The sequence below is a fragment of the Apis dorsata genome, unplaced genomic scaffold (genome assembly GCF_000469605.1).
Source record: "Apis dorsata unplaced genomic scaffold, Apis dorsata 1.3 scaffold_50, whole genome shotgun sequence".
NCBI lineage: Eukaryota > Metazoa > Arthropoda > Insecta > Hymenoptera > Apidae > Apis > Apis dorsata.
Genome location: NW_006263351.1, coordinates 250,693 through 261,319, shown reverse-complemented (window position 1 = coordinate 261,319; position 10,627 = coordinate 250,693). Strand labels below are relative to the sequence as shown.

The window sequence follows — 10,627 nt, the reverse complement described above, 5'->3', positions numbered from 1 at the left end:
TATATATATATATATATATATATATATATATATATATATATTTTACACGAAACGATGAGAGATATTCGCGTTAATGCACGTGGAAAGCCTTCTCTTTTCTCCCTTTCTCTTTCCGCCTTTTCCGTTCTCCTTTTTTCCCTTCTCCTTTTTTCTCTCCCTCCCTCTCTCTTTCTCTCTCTCTTCCCCCACAACCGCGCGAAATGGTTTCCTTTCGTAGCCGGTATAAATTAACATCGGCCCTGCTTTTGACGTCCACTGCTCCTCTTTCCCTCGCTTCCCTCTCACGTGGGCGAATCAGGATAACGAGGTTTCCATCTGTGAATCACGGTTTTCATTCGCTAAGCACTGCTCGCGAACTCGTTACCGAATGATATCGGATAATAAATAATTAAAAACAGATGTAGCCACCTTCTCGTTATCGTTCGCAAAATTGGCCAAGTTTTCGGGGAATCCCCGGCCGACAATCGAATTCCCCGCGATAATTGATTTTCGCGAATATTCGCGAGTTGCGCGAATAAACGATTCGTTAGTTAATCAATTTTGGATATTAATATCTGTAGGATGCCTGGATTATATTTGTCACGTGATATATATATATATATATATATATATATACATACATGTGATTTCGCGCGGTACGTTCGTTTCGGGGGTGGAGGGGGAGTGTGTCCGGGCAAATTGCGCAGATTTTAATGACACGTTGATTGAAAGCGAATCAAACAAAGTTCGATAAATTTGTCGTAACCTTGTCACGCAGCTTGAAACGGAAACTGTTTATTGGCCGTCCGTTTCGCAATTACTCCGCAACACGATCCGTTTTAATTATGCAATTTTTGAGAGCAAATTTATAGGGAGATGCGTTAAAAAGCAAATACCGTAGGCGCTTTGAAGAGCGCTTTTCGAATTACGTTGCTTTGAAATCACTTTTTTTTTTAAAAAATTATTTGGCAATTAAACTAGATTTGGAATAACATAAATATATATTTCAGGAAGTATTTTATACGGCAAGTAAATTTGTACTTTGTTTATTTATTTTTTATATTTCTCGGAATGGATTTCTTTTGAAATCTTTTGAAATTTTCAAATGTTTATATCACATCGCAACGTTAAATAACAATTTATCCAGATTCGACTCGCAATTTTCTTCCTTCCTGTTAAACCAATAATAACGTTTATATTTATCTCTCAAGATCTCTCAGATCGTATCACTTTTACTCGTTAACTTTCCCTATTATTGAAACTTCCAAGCTACTTTATGACCCTTCGCATAACTTTGGTCGGTGACAAAATACTTTGTTAAACAGAGTTTAGTTTTCTTGTATAGGAGGTCAGATATCGGTAACCGATATACCAGATTAAATTTCGTTATCTCTCTATATTCTTCTCCCTCGATCCAATCGATGGGATAAGGAATTCTAAGGATTCCCTGGAATTTCCGGTCGACAGAGGATAAAAACAATTGCCTTTCCCGAACTCTGTACCGTAAATATCCCAAAACTCGGGAAACATCGTTCCCCATTCTCGATCCTCCGCCTCTCTTTTATTCGTCTCTCGTCCACGGGGTCTCCCGCGAGAAAAGTCTCGCGCGGCCAGATAATAAACTGGAAACAATACGACGACAAGCGGCATTCCCTCCACCACGAGGAAGACACGAACATGCTTTCAGCTTTAAAGCGCGATACCGTGGCCGAGTCGCCACGTCGCGCCACGAGGAAAACTATTTCATAACTGGGTCGAGCGTGGTGGTGGACCACGGTGGATACACAGTGGATGAAAAGGGGATGCGCTCTCTCGAAAAGAGAGAGAGAGAGGTGGCTTTTCGTTCCTCCTCGCCTTTTACGGCGAGAAGGAAATTACACATCGAGCGATGGTTTAACGATCCCCTTTTCCGAGCGTGAGACGGTTCGTTATAAGCTGCAGCTTCTAATTTTCGGCCGGAGGGCAGAAACGAAAAGTTTGCCGTACAGGGAAAGGAGGACAGGACCGGGCAGGCAAGGCGGAGATAGCGTTTATCTCCATCACTATCTCCATTGGACAACCGCGCGATGGCCAGTCGTCTCCCGTTTCTCCTTTACCTTTAATTTTCTCCTCGCCTCTTTAACTCGAGCCGGTATATACTACGTATAATTTCCGCCAATTTCTCTTAATTCTTCCATTGTGTAATACGATATACGTAATACAACGATTTAATGTAATATTATAGATCAGATTATTAGATAGACGATTTAAGAAACAAATTCTTTTTTAAGCTCCAATTAAAAATTTTATTTTGTGTCTATTTGTTTCTATTTGTTACGTGGTGAATACATTGTCGAATCAAAAATTATTTTCTTGCGTTTGAATCAGGAAACTTTATTATAATTATAGTTTGATAAAGGCACATCTAATCCTGCAGTAAATAATTCCTTTTTTCCCATAAATCATCCTAAGTTCCATGTAATTCTTGCATTCGAATAGAAAGATTTTCTGCCAGACTAATTACTTGCACAGATATACAGATAATTAACTTCCTCCCTCTAATTGATATTCGACAAGCATTCGTCTCAAATTATGCATATTTCTGTGACGAGCGAGAGATAGGGATCCTAAACTTCGCTCGGTTGATCTTTAATGCGAATTCGCCTCGGTGATACAATGCTATTCAAACATTAGCGACGGAAGCGGAGTTAAGAGGACGGTTACCTATGGAACAGATGCTTCCCCGTTGTTGGAGAAACAATGGATGATACTCGACAAAGCTCGACGACTCGTGAAAGCGCCACGATGTAACTATGTCCAATGAATGAGGAACACCGATAAAAAACTAATTCGTTGGTTGGTTTGTCGAATACATACGTATGATTTGTCGATAATAATATTATCTCAAATGCTTTGCTTCTAATGTTTTCAAATAGAAGAATTTAGAAAGCTATGAACTTTATGAAATCCTTTATGAAATTCAAAAAGAAAAAGAAATGTTAAAATTTTCTTATTTATCCGATAAGATATAATTTTTCTTTAATAGAAAAATTCACGTTCAATAAAAATACACGTACTCTTAATAGTCGTAATAACTATCAACTATGACGTTTTTCAAATGGAGAATTTCAAAAGATCTTACGATAGGTACTTCTTTCGATGTTACCCACTATAACCGTATACGCATATACGGTGGAAATAAAGCGAGAGAAAAGTTCACGTTCATGAATTTTGCGTTATTAATAATCGAGTTTGAAACTCCTATTTTCAGCGGAATTGAACCAACGCGCCGTTTCCGCGGAAGGCAAGCCACTCTACGACCTTTCCCCTCTCTTTTTTTTTTTTTTCTATAGGCAAATAAAAGTTCTGTCTTTCTTTGTTCCCCACGCTATCCATGTAAACGACCTACTTTGATTTTGGTTAGCACACACGGAGCGGAAACGGGCCGACTGCGCTGCGCCTCGTAAATTCGAAAACTTCCACCGAGTATCCGGTCTAACGTTCTTCGATTCTTTAACAATATGGCGCCGGCATATTGCAAAAGTAGCGTGGAACTTCTTTAAAGTGCTCCTCGGGAAATCATAATCGTTCTCCACGAACTGTGGCATGGGATTAGAGTCATTTCGAGCGACCAGAAGATTATCAGCATTTTTTTTTTTTTTTTTGCTGCATTTCTGATTTGTGAATCCCCGTGGAAAAATCGTTGCAAATATGTTACACAGTGTACAACGAATTATATTAATATTTCGCGCGACAGATATCTATAAAAGAGTTAATTATTGTATTAGATCGTGTAGTCATTTGAAATCATTTATTTTTTGAAAAAAAAGTGAACATCGTTCATGTTATTGAATTGATTCTGTTTCAATATATCAAAGCACTCGTTGCAATTAGTAGAAACAATAATTAATAGAAATATAAATTATAATTGAAATTGTAAAAATTTTTAGAATAAACAATGTAAATTTATAATATAATATAATTATTTTTTATACAAATGAACTAACGATAGAATAAATTGAATAAAATAACTTGTTACAGTGAAATTAACATATCTAATTTTTGTAAAAATATTTCATTATTTTTTAATTTATCTTTATTAAAGCTCATACGTATTGAATAAATACAATTTATAATTCTATTAACAGCAACGAATATTTTATTTAATATATTAAAAAATAATCAATCTATTAACATTGTAATAAATAAATTTCGCTGTAAAAATCTTACTAAATAAGACAATTTCGTTGTTTCATTTCATATTTCACGTAAAATAGAAGAACAGTGTGTCTATATAAAATTAAATAAAAATAAAAAGATTTTTACTCAGTCCATTCATCTATATCTTACGTTCTTAAAATATCCAATGAATATATCCATAAAACATGCATGATATTTAAAAATATTTTCAAATCGTATATAGAATATTAATATATTGAGACATCTTTGAAAATCCTAGAAGCCAAAAAAATATAAAAATATAATAACTGTATAAATAATTGTATAAATAATAACTATATAAAATCCAACATTTTTCTGTACCAATTTTTACATTTATTTCGGCTTCTACAATCAACAAACCTTTCAAAAGTATCCGAAAATTAAAATATATTAACATCCTACATAAGGAAAAGAAAAATAGACAAAGAAATTCATTCGAAACTACTAATTCAATATAATCGAAATGAAAACGATATATACGAAACGAGTACTACCTTCTTTCGCCTGCACGAATCCATGCACCTCGCAGTAACTTCCGGCGGAACCTGCGGCGCCAGGCGTGTCCAAAGTGAACAGAGTGTTCGCCGAGGAGCTGACCGCGTCGTCGGGCGTTTGCAGCAGACTGTTGGTCTGCGACAGCGTGCGTTGCTGATGATGCGTATGATGATGCACGTGATGATGTTGCTGTTGCTGTTGCAACTGCTGCTGCTGCTGTTGTTGCTGCTGCTGCTGCTGCTGTTGTTGTTGTTGCTGCTGCTGTTGCTGGGCCGCAAGGATCTCCTCGTGCCGGCATTTCGAGCAACGACGCATCTCCGAGCGAACACGCAGCAGCCAGACCATGCCGAACAGTGCCATAGCAATCTCAAGTCCCGGTGACCTCGATGGGTGCTTCATGCTCGCTGAGTCAAGGTCATCGAGGCTCCAGGAGCCAACACGATGCATAGCACTGAAATCTTTGCGAACAATGCCTCCCTTTCGTCCTCCAGCCTGATCGCTGCTGATTATCGTTGCTCGATTTATTATATCCAGCAACGTTTCCAACCCTTTGTTTCGAAACCTTTCGTTTCGATGGCGAGGTTAATTCGAGGTAAATTCAGATTCTTTTTTCAAATTCGTTTCTCGAAACGTTCAAGATTTTATGGATCCGTTGGATGATCGGGATTTTCGATTAGATAGATCGAGTTTTCTTTTTTCTTTTTTCTTTTTTTTTTTAACTACTTTGTTCCCTTGATTGTATCTCACGAATTCATTTCGTTCTTTTTTATAAAGGAGATTTCGATTTCGCTCATCGTTTCAATTTCTCGAGAATTTAAATAATATTACCAGACTTTTGTGCGTTTCGTTTCTCTGTTATACATGTAATATATTTCTTTCCATTGAAAATTGCATCCCTCGACGATTCCTCAGACACGAGCCCTCCCCCTCCTCTCTTCGAGGCGAGTGATCGTCAGAATCCAATTCTCAGTTCGTCACAGTCGCATCGAGATTTGTCTCGCCGTTAATGGAACCTATCCGCCGTAAATTCTTCGTCGCTCTACCTCCATTCTTCTTTGGATTATCCAAGTATCGAAGTAATCCTACTTCACCTCCATTTCAACGCGCCACCGGCTCAAGCGGTGCTTCCATCGATTTGATTCCTAACCACTCGCTCCAACCACCACGAGCACGCTCGTTCCGCGAATTTGTCCAGATGGAAGATCCCGTGCCCCGTATCCTCCAGCTGCTTTCCACATTTTTCACTGACAACGCGAACGCGCGAGATTCGTCAGGATTAAGATTGAAGCGGCTACTTCCTCTCTCTCTCTTTCTCTCTCTCTTTCTTTCTCTCTTTCTCTCTCTCTCTCTCTCTATATATATATATATATATGTATATATCTCGTTCAACGATAATATAGTAAAAAAGGCAGAATGATTCGCAAAATTTTGCAAAAGAATTTTCGTTTCTATTGTTGAGAGATCATTTAAAGGCACGATTGTTGTTTACGAGATGCAATAACGATAATCCGGCTGATCTCAATTTTAAAACAAAAACTCTAAAATCCCGTTGAATTTTATTAATCCGCAACTACGCCGGACCAATGTCGAAGCCCGAGTCGACCGTGTCCACCAGAAGCTTGAACGACGCTAACGACCGAATGAAACGACCGAATGGCGACCGCTGAAACTTCGCATCTGGGTCTCGCATCAGGCGAGACGATCACGGCTAATTGAAGCCCCGGACAAACGCGCACTCTCTCCGGTTTACTGTTGGCGAACGGCGCACTTAGAAAAGTGGAAAAGATTCGTCCGTGGCGGAACAACAGGCGTTAACGTTTCCTTTCGTGGTCGGTAGCGGAGTTTCACTCGTCGACCCGTTTCTTCCCATCTGCTCTCCCACCCTCCCCGACCCGTGAGGAAAATCGCGACGAGCGGACCCGTCCAACGCCACCCGTGTCCTCCACCACCGAGCCGCCACGCTTCAACCACGAGCGTCCCCTCGCTCCGTCGATTCTCCTTGGTCCATCGAGCTGCGCGACTTCTTCCCGAATGCGGCCCTCCGGAACGAGGATCCACTCCCATTGAGGCGGCACTTCCCGGCCAACCTTCTCCACTTCCGCTTGATACGCACGAGTGAATCAGCCTCCTTTCGTCGAATACACAGGTTTTGATCCTCCCCTCCCCCACGGATTTGATAAACGCGCCCTCCTCTTCTTAAACTTGTGTAAACCGGCTCCGAAGAGAAGATTTAGGTGCTCCGCTCGAAGCAACTGGACGAGAAAGGCCCGATAAGTGTCCGGGATTTCTTTTATCCGAGCACGACAAGAAGACCTTGTCGATCCCACCCACGAGGTTTCTCTTTTTTTCCCCCCCTCCCTTTCTCTCTCTCTTTCTCTCTTTCCCTTTCTTTGGTTGAATTCTATTAAGAGGATCCCCGAGTCGGTCCTTTCTTACCACGGCCTGGAAAAGTTACGGAGGAGGATGGCATCGGAGAGATTCTTCTCGTTTCTGGTAAAAGGAAACACACTCGAACTGATTCGAACTGATTTTTCCCTTTTCCCTCCCCCCAGTTTCTGAGTTGAGTTTCTGATGCTTTACGAGGAGGAGGATCCTTCCTACGATGCGGTTAATAACCTCGCGAAAAATGAGATCTTCGAGTACAAGTGTATCGTTACAAGAGGAACATATTTCGATATAAGTGTTTCGTATTCTTGATCTATCGGCTGATTTTATACTACTCGTGTTTCATTGTGTCGAATCTGTAATGTTCTCATTTCTCTTTTTTGAGAAGATTTACTTGCCAAAGTATCCGATAAAAATATACGTATATACTCGTTTAAAGAGTTATAATAAAATTACCAATGGTATCTCGTTTGATATTTTACAATTTTAGAATTATTCTTATATACGTTTCAATAACCATTTCACTCGTAGAATATTCTTCCAAAGTGTAGAAAAAAATCTGAAATTCGTAACAATCTAACGTACTGATTCAACAGGATTATATATATTTCATTTCTCAACCAGCTTTTCGCCCAAATTTTAAAGCGATTCGATCTCACTATTAGAGTTTCGCGGTGTTGTCGTATCCTAATATCTTGTTGAACGCGAAACAATGCAAAGTTTGATCAAGAGTAAATTACTCGACGCGTTTTGAAACAAGGAAGAATGAAGACAGGACTCGAGATGGAATATGAAACAGAGCTGGAATGAAATTTTGTGGATCGACTCGAGCGTCGAGTAACCGAAGAAAAATGGGAAGGGATGGAAAAGGAGAGGGAAAGAAGAGAGAGAGAGACAACTAGAAATAGAGATGGAAAGAGGAATGAAGTTGTAAATTGTGACAGGATCTCGACGAACGGCGTAGTGGAAAACACTTGTGTGTTCTTCGAGTACTGACTGCTGGCACTCCTCGTCACTGCGACGTACAAGATGCTCGTATCTGTCACGTACAAGTAACAATTAAAACTTGAATCTTCGGCTCGAGGGGTTGCTTGTTAACGACGATTCTCCGTTTTCAAATAGCAAATTGAATTTTTTTTCAATGGATTACGCGTACGAAGTGGAAAGAGATATTGGATGAAGATCTTTGATAAACTTGATTCTAGTATATACACGTCCGATTTTGAATAATCGAAGTTTGCAAGATTGGTACGAGAGCAGATATATTTAATTATATCTGAGTCTTTTTCTTTTTCACGTAAAAAATGTTACGCAAGAATTAATTTGCAATAAAGCATAAAACTTGTGTCGGATTAAAGTATATCGCGCAAATTTAAAATAATGCATTCGTTAAATTTTACTTAAATAAAAAAGAAGTTAACGCGTCGAGAAGAATGAAAATGTTCTCTTTTTAAATTGTTTGAAGTATATTTATAAAAGAAAATTAAACACGTGTTAAAACGTATTAAAGAATCGTATAATTATGAATGAATGTGAAAAAGGATAGTGTAGTAAAAAGATTCAGATGTATCTTCTTCTTATTATTTCCACTATTTTTACTTAATTAACTCTTGACTATTATTTTACCAGACGTTATAAGCATCATCTCACTTGAAAGTGAACACTAAATTATCTCAATAATTTTCAATTAAATTTTTATAACTTTGCAATCTATGAGTTTTAATTTTTAAATACTTATATTCATTTCATCGTGAGATTAATCTATCTTTACTATTTCTTATTTTTACTTAATTAATTTACGACAAAAGTTTGACATGGAACCACGATGATTTAAAGATTGGAACGCATGAAACGTTCGAGGCCATTATCTTGTCTCAATTCAATTCATGAATTTGAAAAACTAGTGCATCCAGTACGAAGGCTGAACTAACCTTTCTCTCCTCAGAGTTTCGCCTCAGAGGCAAATAAGTCCAATTTATGCACCGTCCTTCAGGTTCATGACCCTATCTCAACGCTTAATGATGCGCCTTTTATTCACGGACGTGACGTCAGAGGACGTTAGCGACAAAACTCGTGACATTTAGGGTAATCACCTCGAAAAGGTACATGATATATAACCAGATTTTACGTGAACCCCGACGAAATTTTTTATGAAGATTATTAACATTTTATAATATGGGTACCGTTAAAGAATCGTGTTTAAAAGAATTAATTACCTTGTAATAATAACTTATAATCCATTACATATTCACAAAACTTCTTGCATAAAAGCAAAATTATCGTTGATTTTTTAATTCGAACAAGATACTTGAAAACTTTTATACCAATTCTTTACAATAACCATTCCATTTCAATAACATATATTCCTCGAATAATCATATTCCTCTCTTCCGCACAAGTATATATATATATGTATAATAGCATTGGACGTGAAATAAATCGTAAATAAAACAGCCATTCCCTTCCCCTTCAGTATAGGACATGTAAATGGGATCCTTTGTATTCTCTCTCTCATAAGATAAATCACGATTGCCATAAAAATCGGCGCAATCTCGATCGAAGGAAATAATTAATCGAGAGATCGGGGGAGAGAAGGAAGGATTAAACGGGAGCGTGATCGATATAAACGGATGGTTAAAACACTCGGACCCGTATCCTTTCGCCGAACGTTCAATTGAACGGCCTCTTTGTCCCCGTACCGGCCCATCAAATGCATCGGCCACGGATAAATAAACCGCGAACGAACGCGATTATCACCGGGCAGAAATAATACAGCTGCCTGCACACATCACGTCGGTGCAGTAAATCATTACGATCGCGAAATAATGCATCGGGGATACGAATGGACGTTAGGGAAGGATCGTTCGACGATCCGCCGATGAACAATTCGATTGAAACGCTCATCGATAGTTGAACTAGCGACTGTTGAACGGTCGGTTGCTAATCGGCTAATCTTTCTGCTAATGGCACATCTCGATTGCTATTTGAGTGCGATTAAGGTGTTCATCGGACGAAGAGGGATCTTTGAAGAGGATGGTAATTTTCTGTAATTTTTAAAATTCTGGTAAATGGAAGAGTAGAGGAACGAGTTATTGATTATTTAAAAGGAAGAAAGAAAGAAAGAAAGAAAGTTTTTGATTCTCGTTAGTTATTTGAGTGATAATTTGAAAAATAAATTAAGTATATTTTCTTAAGATTATTTTTTGAAATATCTGCTAAAATGTAATATTTCTTTCTTAATTAATCTTCCTTAGAATAGTAGAATATTGAAGGAATTTTTCGTAAAATATGAGCAAATTAAAAATATTCTGAAATTTTATACATATTTTTAGAAACACATGTTCTCTTTTTAAATATTTTAACAAATATGGATCAAATCTTTCTTGATATTCTGAATTATTATTTATATAACAACAGTCTTAATTAATTATTTTTAAATAAAATATCTATCTCTATATAAATTATAATGATTTTTGGAGTAATCCTATATATCTGTAACTCAATATCTTTTATCAAAATGGAATGTAGTTACGAATCATATCATGTTAACATATTAATGCAAACATAT

At 37.8% G+C, this 10,627-nt stretch overlaps 1 protein-coding gene across 12 annotated transcripts in view; it reads right to left on the bottom strand.

The window, feature by feature from the left end:
• The window catches only part of LOC102672047 (disks large homolog 4), a 281,358-nt gene extending 275,774 nt beyond the window's left edge, over nucleotides 1-5,584 (bottom strand). For 5 of the 12 annotated variants that reach the window (XM_006608853.2, XM_006608855.2, XM_006608851.2 and 2 more), the window contains exons 1-2: nucleotides 5,278-5,582; nucleotides 4,674-5,240 (exon numbers count right to left, since the gene is read on the bottom strand). In XM_006608853.2, coding sequence (XP_006608916.1) covers nucleotides 4,674-5,121 — 448 coding nt within the window. In that variant the 5' untranslated portion in view covers nucleotides 5,122-5,240; nucleotides 5,278-5,582. Of the gene's footprint in view, nucleotides 1-4,673; nucleotides 5,241-5,277 lie in introns of all 12 variants that reach the window. The other 7 variants (XM_006608849.2, XM_006608861.2, XM_031514915.1 and 4 more) reach the window with 4 other exon arrangements.
• Between the last annotated feature and the right edge of the window lie 5,043 nt (nucleotides 5,585-10,627).